General features: G+C 57.6%; 1 protein-coding gene across 1 annotated transcript in view; it reads left to right on the top strand.

Annotated features, from left to right (window-relative positions):
• Positions 1-7164: 7164 nt before the first annotated feature.
• Positions 7165-7980, top strand: part of HOXC11 (homeobox C11) — a 2558-nt gene continuing 1742 nt past the window's right edge. The window contains exon 1 of the mRNA XM_004692680.2: positions 7165-7945. Within this exon, the coding sequence (XP_004692737.1) occupies positions 7270-7945 (676 nt within the window). The 5' untranslated portion in view covers positions 7165-7269. The remainder of the gene's footprint in view (positions 7946-7980) is intronic.

The following is a 7980-nucleotide window of genomic DNA, read 5'->3' as shown; positions in this document are numbered from 1 at the left end:
CAGGAACGGAATGAAAAGGGAAAGTAGACGCAAAAAGAAGACAAGGCAATCGGAGAAAGGAGGGAAAACAAAAGGCAAGGCGAAGAATTTGAAAGAGAAAGCCGAAGGAGGGCGCGAAGCTAGGGTCTGCCGCCGCCGCCGCCGCCGTCTGGGTGGGCGGGGGGCGCCGAGACAAAGTGAAGGTCAAGTTAGCATCGTACCTTATAAGGAAGGCGCCGGTCCTCCATTTCAGCCTTTCTTTCTGCCAGGACGTGGCGCTGGCATTTCTGGGCTTGTAAACACTGGACTCTTTGGGGCCTTAAAAAAATAAAGACCCCCCTCCTTCCTTTATTGGGGGTGTGCTCGGGCGGCTGGGGAAAGCAGCCGAGAAGTCAACTAATGAAGACTCCGGGAAACTTTTCTCTCCTTTTCTCCCTCTGGCTCCGCTCCCGCCAGTCGGCCCCCTCCCTCCTCCCTCCCTCCCTCGCTCCCTCCTCTCCCCACCCCAACGCCTCTTTTCTCTCTGTGTATCTCTCCAGCTCCCTATCTCTCTCCACCGCCTGTAATTCTGGACCTGTCTCTCCACTCCCGCTGCCTTGCTGCAGTCCTCCGCAGCTTCGCTCCACCACGAGGCGGAGGGGCCGTAAGAGCTGGAGAGAAAATTAACCACCACAAAGAAAAGTGCATGTACAGCTTAAATGTCTATTAAGATTTCCTTCCGAAAACCAGGCGGGCCACTCGGTAAGGAGGTGAGGCAGCTCCGGCGGGGAGGGCTGAGGCAGCGGGCTAGAAGTGACTGACTTCTCAGGTCCAGAGGCGAGAGGAGGGGTGGGGAGCAGCGAGGCTGGAGAGGGGCTTTAACCCTGCAACCAGCCCGGCGGCGGCTGCAGCCCGCGCGCTGGGGAGCCAGCGCCGCGCGGAGACTTGGCACTCTGGAGCGGCCAGCCCAGGCCTTGGGTGCTCCCAGGGACGTGAGAGACTCGCCGGTGTGAGAGCTGGGGGACACGGGGCCGCAGCAGGCTGGGCGGGTCCGAGAGCGGCGGCGGCGCGGCCGGCCTGCGGGAGGAGAGAGAGCTCGGCTGCCCGCGGCCGCTGGCGGCGCCGGGGAGAAGGGAAAGAGCCGGAGCCGGGGTGATCCGAGTTGAGAGAGAGAGAGACCGAGAGAGACCGAGGCGGGAGGACTCACCTTTTCCGTGGACCTCACAGTGGTTTTGCTACCCCTGCGCCTAAGCTGTCCGTTCCAGTCCCCGCCATCCGCCGCTTCCTAAACGCGGGCTCAGATCCTCGGCCAGGGGAGGGTGCTGAAAAAGCAGTGGCCAGCGCTCAGGTGAAATCTGCTGCTCTCCAGAGCCCTAGCTGTCATCACCTCCACCTTAGCCCGGGAACCCCGCCCCTAGGGTCCCTCTTCACCTACCCGGAGGTGTGTTTGAGGGCTCTTGGGGTCTTGGCCCTGGGACCCAGGTGACAGCCGCAGGCAGCAGGGTGGTGGAGGAGGTGAGGCCTCAGAGCCAGACCTCCCTGGATACCCAGAGACTGAGAACCAGCGGGGGGCTGGATGGGCTCTGTTGGTGTTAAAGGATCCTGGCTTTCAAAAATGTCTTCTGGCCCTGAGGTCTGAGGTGAGAGGTGGCTCGCACACATTTAATTTGAGCAAATGTCCTACTGCATTCACAGGCAGCCAGGGTGAGGACTACGTTTGCTGCCAGGAAGCCCCAGGGAGGGGCCTGGAGGCCTCTTCTCACTGTGTGAGTACTGAGGAGTGTACTTTGAAGGGTCCAGATGGGCTGGGGAGACCCTCCCTGAGAGCTTCCTGGTCCCCTTAGCTCTGGGGAGGGGAGTGTTAGCAAGTGAGAGAGTTTAGGGGCTGCTGTGTTCTCCTCTCCTGTGGGAAAGAGATAGCTAGACAGCTCTCCCTGCAAAATTGTTTCTTGTCTCTGTGACAAACCACAAACTGATAGCTCTTGGGAGATTTAGAGACTTGCTGGGAATGGAACAAAGTCTGTAATTTAGGCCGAAAAGAGGAGTTTGAGGAGCAAAACTGGAAAGGTGTCCCCTACATCCATTTTTCCAGAGAAGCCAAACACCACACACCACACACACACACACACACACACACACACACACACACGGCTCCAATATTGAAAAACACCAGATGATCTGCTTCTTCGAGGGACATAAACAAGCCAGGCGGATGCAGGTTAATAAAATTCGAAAAAGCCCAGACACTTCAAATGCCCCAGAAACAAAGCACACCGTGACAAATCCTTACCCAGCACACAAGTCCATGTGCCAGAATGTTCCCAGGCACAGAGAACCATCCGCATCTCATGCCTCCATCCTGGGGCTGCCCAGGTGCACCTATGCACGGCCAGGAGCACGCGTCCATCTGTGGACGCTCCTAAGTCCACCCCTGAAACCCTTGGAGGCCAGTGGGCAAGGGCTGTCTGCACACACGCACCACAGAGCCAAGCCTGGTCTCCTGAGCCTCAGTAATGCACAATCCATACCCGGAGATAAAAGTCTAGACAATGGAGGCTGTTTATGACAACCATCGAGGCTCTCCAAGTTTGGGGCCAGGCGATAAATCTCTGACGAATCTTCCTGTAACTTAACTTCTGGCTGCAGTGACTAGAGGAACCTCGCAGACCACAGGAAGGAAAGCAGCTGAACGAGAGACTTATAAAACAGAGCAGAAGGTGACTTCCCCACTGGGGCGAGGGGTGCAGGGAGCCACACTCACCCACGTGGGCGTCTACTCTGGGGGCACTTCCATCAGGCTCCAGGGAGCACAGAGGAGCCAGGCTTCCTGGCTCCCTGAAATCAGCCGCCCAGGAGATGGAAGGGCCTGGAGCCTGGCACAGACCCACACACCGCTCTGGCTGGAAGCAAAGGGTCTTTGTTGGTGGTAACCAGGGTCTTCTGACTCTGTCACCTGAATTTCTTTCACCCCCTGAGGACTCTCTCTTTTCCTTTTTGGATTGACAGGCTGTTGTTCCCTTTAGCATTTTCAACTCAGGCGTCTGATTACACGTAAAGACCCACTGAAGTTGATCTCATAAAAATGCCGAGAGCTCACTTTGATCTCGGAGGACTGGGTCAGCCTAAGTAAGCGCTAAAGCCGGGAATGGCGGCTTGAGCCAACCGGCCTCGGGCTGGGGCGAGGTCAGAGATCCGGGTGGCCCCTCAGAAGGGCCCTGCCCAGGAGAGGCTTTGTGTGTGTGTGTGCTGTTGCTGAAACAGAGTCCAGGGGTAGGGGCATTGCTAGATGACTTTTAAGGCATTTTCTTCATTCGAGAGCATTTGCTGAGGGGCCAGTGAAAATGTCTCACGAAATGGGACTTTTGCTGAGAGAACTGGGGTAGTGTTGCTAGCCTCCTGGACAGCCCCCATGGAAGGCTGGAAGGCGGTGGGTGGGGCTGTGGGGTGGGGAAGGCCCTTCTCCCTCTGCAGCCCAGGGGCTGTGGAACTTCAGAGCAGCATCCCGCTCCATCTGAGGTGACTGACTCAGGGCCATGGACTTGGGGTGATGGCCATGCGGAGGAGTGGTGGGCATGGAGACCTGGCAGTCTCACTGGATTCTAGTTCCTTGACTGGGTGTGGGAGGCAGCCACGGTGTAGGATAAAGCCCTGCTCCTAACATCCCAAAGTAGGTGAAAGGGATTTTTAAATGCACTGCGAGCTCTGAGGAGAGAAGCATTTGCAAAAGGTGCCAGCCCACTGGTAAGGAGGCAGGAGGCAAGCACTCCCTTGTCCTGTCTGCGCTGGCTCCAGTAGGTGAGGGTGTCTCTGAGCTTGTTATCTTTTTACTGATCATGCCCAGGGTTCAACTCACCCTCCAAGCCCACCAGAATTCTAACAGTCCCCCCTTTCTTCTCCTCCTTGGGGTCTCCTTCCTCCCAGCTCATGATTTGTGGGGTGGGCCCTTTTCCCTACCACAATCTAGAGCACAGAGCAGCAGGAGGAGATAGACAAGTTGCAAGGCAACCCCAGTGCTCTGTGTGTGAGTGGCTGCTGCTTTGGGGGGTGCTCCCAGGCCAGTAGATACTGCCCCCTTCTGAAGCCACCTCCAGTGTCCATGTGTGTGGAGAGGGTGCCATTGCCAGCGTCTCTCGTGTCCTGGTCACTCTACCCACACAGTTGCTCAGACCAGGCTGCAGCCGCCTGCCAGCCACCAAGCAAGCAAGCGGGCTTTGCTGACAGAGGCCACAGGGAGCCAGAGCCAGAGTGGATGGGACAGGCAGGGTGCCCCAGGGAGCAGAGGATTTCAGGTGCAAAGCGCGACTCCCACTGGCACCCTTGAGATGGGCGGAAGCTTCCTCAAACCAGGAAGCGGGGTTTTGCCAGGACTTTGGGGAGTCAATTTGGTGCCTCAGATGGGTCTCATGTCAGTGGACACACACAGGCAGGCACTGGGACTGGCAGCTCTCGGTGGGCGCCCTAGGGTGGCCTGGGCCCAGTGTTGGCCAGGGACACGGCTACTTCCCCAGGGGTGTTTTTGCCCATTAATGCGCTGCTGGCCTCAGTGACCACGGCCTTCTCTCTCCTTTTTCTCTGGACAGGGACAGCATCCTCCAGTTGCTGGGATTTTTTAACAACTTGCCGTGAAATTAAAAAGCAGGCCTAACCTAGAAAGGCGAATTAGATTTTAGACCTACTTTTAGGGGGAAGAATATTAATTCTCAGGAAACTGTGTTGGGAGAGCCCAGAGTTTCCTGGACATCGACTCCTTTGAAATTGTTCTTTGCCTTTCTTTTTTGTTTTAAGGAAACAGGGCCGCCAGCAGCTCCTCACTGCCGCCTGACTCACTTTTATGGTGGTCCTGGAATAAACTTTGGTGGTCAAATTCAAGTGCTCAGGCCCACAGCTGTCTCCTCACAGGAAGTGTACCCCCCCCCACCACCAGTCGCCCTGGCAGTTGTAGAATTTGCCTTGGGGGCCTGTGCCCCAACACCCTGGGTGGGGGGGAGCCTCTGTGGGGAGAAACAGTGGCCTGGAGGGGCAGGAGAGGGGAAGCCAGACTTGAGCGGCTGGGCCCTCAGCACACCTCTGCAGAGGATGGGGTACCTCTCATCTTCTTGCTCAATCCTATCACTGTTTGGGGAGCTTTTGCCTCCAATAAACTCAGGTTTAATGAGGTCAGCATGAACCCCATAAAAGCCATAGTCCATAGTTCCCTGTCATTATAATTAAAAATGCTGGCCCCACTTCACCCTATAAAAAGTAGAGGAGAGAGAAAAAGCAACAGATTTTTCTTCCTGCAGCCCACTGCTGGTGGAGAAGTCCCATTCTTTAGCTGTCCCATCCTGCCCCTCTTTGCCCTCAGCTGAGATCTGACCAGGACTGAAGGAGGGCACAAGAGACAGAGCTGGAGCCAAGAAAGGGAAGAGGGATATGGGAAGCCTCCCTCGGTATTCCAGAGTCACCCCAAGTACGGGCCCCAGGTAGAGTCCACCCCAGTCGTTGCTCTAAAGGTTGAACAGATCCACCCCGCCAAGATGGCTGGGAAGGGATAGATTTGGGCAGTGGTGCTCGGGCAGGTTACCAGTTTTTGACTCTTCTCCACCTGCCTTTGGGGCCTCCGTACATGTACATGATGTTCTGCAAGGAAAAGCAAATCAAAGTATTTTTTAAAATGGAAACCAATGTGGACCAAGGGTTAGGGGTATAAAGAGGGCTTGGGACGGTTCTGGCTTTCGCTGCGAGTGCAGTGGCTGGGTCCTGGGAGGCTTCATTTCCTCTGCTCCTGCCGAACAAACAGTGATCTGGCTGCTCCTCCTTGGGTCCTACGTTGCTTTCTGCTCCCTGCAGTTGCTGTGGCCCCTTGGACCCAGTTCGGAACCTTTCAATAAAGTGATTTTCAGCTGCCCAGATGTGTCCTGTGGTGCCCAGAGGGACGGGAGGCAAGGGAGGGCCGAACTACTGAGACCACCCCTTGGGTCCCAGCCATCCAGGAGGAAGTTGGCAGATGTGGAAGAGGGCAAGGGCGGGCTGAAGAGCAGGAGGCACCCAGGCCAGGCTGCATTCCCTGGAGCGCAGGGCGGAGGCGGCTTCTACGAGGGAGTGATCCAGTCCTGCCCACCTCACTCCCCCAGCACCCTTCCCACTGCCCTGCTGGTCGGTCCTGAGGCCACACCTGGCTGTACTGTCTGCCTCCCAGCCCCAAGTCATCCAGGGCTAGGGGTCTCACAGCTAGTCCCCCCAGTCTACCCTTCCTAGATCCTGTCCTGGGCGTCTTTTCAGTCCTCAAGCTGAGGTTGAGCCCCCAACCCAGGGGGCCCCACAAAGGAGCTAGAGGCATGGTTCTCATTCCAAGCTCTTTCTCTGGGGTTTGAGATTTAAAAATCCACAGTGGATGTAGCTTTCTGCGCATTGATTGACAATAAAGGCAGGCATGAAATATTCACCCAGGGCCACTCACTCATACTAAATATTTAACACAACATTAGAGAAGGTTTTTCCCAGACTTCGCCAGGCACCGGCTGGGCGGCTGGGCGCAGCTTACCGCTCATTTATGACTAATCTGAGTCCCTAGCCGCCGGCTGCACAGCCAGCCAGGCAAAGTTGGGACACTGCGTGCTGTTGGGCTGCTCACCTTTGGGAAACTTCAAATACTCTTCCGGGGAGTCTCTGCAGAGGGAGAAGGGAGACTTGACACTCCGCCCTGGCCTGGGAAAGAATGGACTTCTTCCAACTTGTAAACTGGTGCTGACCCTCTCTGAGAGCTGGTGGGGTAAGAGTCTCTGGGAGTTGGGGGGAAGGACTCCCACCTCAGGCAGTGGGGAAGGGTGTCCTGCTCCCCACTCCAGCAGCTGGTTGATCACCCGGAGGTGTGGAGACCCCCTCGTATTTGAGCTCCCGCCTCCTACCCCCCATTCCTGGGGGGAAAGAGAGCAGCAGCTAGAAAAAATCCAATTACCCTCTCCCAGCCACCACCCCCGCCCACCCCACCGCCCACCCCCCCCCAACCCTCTCTCTCCTCCTTTGCTCGCTCTGTGGAATGGAGAGGAGGGGAGTGACGAGAGAAAAACGAATACAAATCTGCAATTGATTTTCATAATGTTTCTGCGGTGTTTGCAAACCAATCGCCTGACCGTCCCCATCTTACCTAAGAGAGAACCCCTCCTACGTCTGCGAAGTGCTCGGAACTGATATATGACAATATCTACTTTGGATCACGTGCTCGGGGAGAGAGACTAAGACGGATAACGCGTCATCTCGCCTTCCCAAAATTGCCCCCCTCGCTAGCCCGGGTCCAAAACCTCCATCTGGAGCCGGCGGAAGAAGAGGACGATGTTTAACTCGGTGAACCTGGGCAACTTCTGCTCGCCGTCGCGCAAGGAGAGGAGCGCAGATTTCGGCGAGCGAGGCAGCTGCGCTTCCAACCTCTATCTGCCCAGTTGCACTTACTACGTGCCCGAGTTCTCCACGGTGTCCTCCTTCCTGCCCCAGGCCCCCTCGCGCCAAATCTCCTACCCCTACTCGGCCCAGGTGCCCCCGGTCCGGGAGGTCTCCTACGGCCTGGAGCCGTCTGGCAAGTGGCACCCCCGGAGCGGCTACCCCTCCTGCTATGCAGCGGCCGACGAGCTCATGCACCGGGAGTGCCTGCCGCCCTCCACCGTCACCGAGATCCTCATGAAGAACGAGGGCTCCTACGGCGGCCACCACCACCCCAGCGCCCCGCACGCCGCCCCCGCCGGCTTCTACTCCTCAGTCAACAAGAACAGCGTCCTGCCTCAAGCCTTCGACCGTTTCTTCGACAACGCCTACTGCGGTGGGGGAGACGCGCCCGCCGAGCCCCCCTGCGCCGGCAAGGGCGAGGCCAAAGGGGAGCCCGAGGCGCCCCCGGCCTCGGGACTGGCGCCCCGGGCCGAGGCGGAGGCCGAGGCCGAGGAGGAAAACACGAATCCCAGCTCGTCCGGGTCAGCCCTCTCCGCGGCCAAGGAGCCGGCCAAGGAGCCGGCCCCCAGTAGGTAGCGGCGGCCGGGAAACTGGAGGGGGGGC

Source organism: Condylura cristata, unplaced genomic scaffold (genome assembly GCF_000260355.1).
Source record: "Condylura cristata isolate star-nosed mole 26May11 unplaced genomic scaffold, ConCri1.0 scaffold00034, whole genome shotgun sequence".
Taxonomy (NCBI): domain Eukaryota; kingdom Metazoa; phylum Chordata; class Mammalia; order Eulipotyphla; family Talpidae; genus Condylura; species Condylura cristata.
The sequence above is the reverse complement of the archived record's forward strand: the minus strand, read 5'-3'. Positions and strand labels throughout refer to the sequence as shown.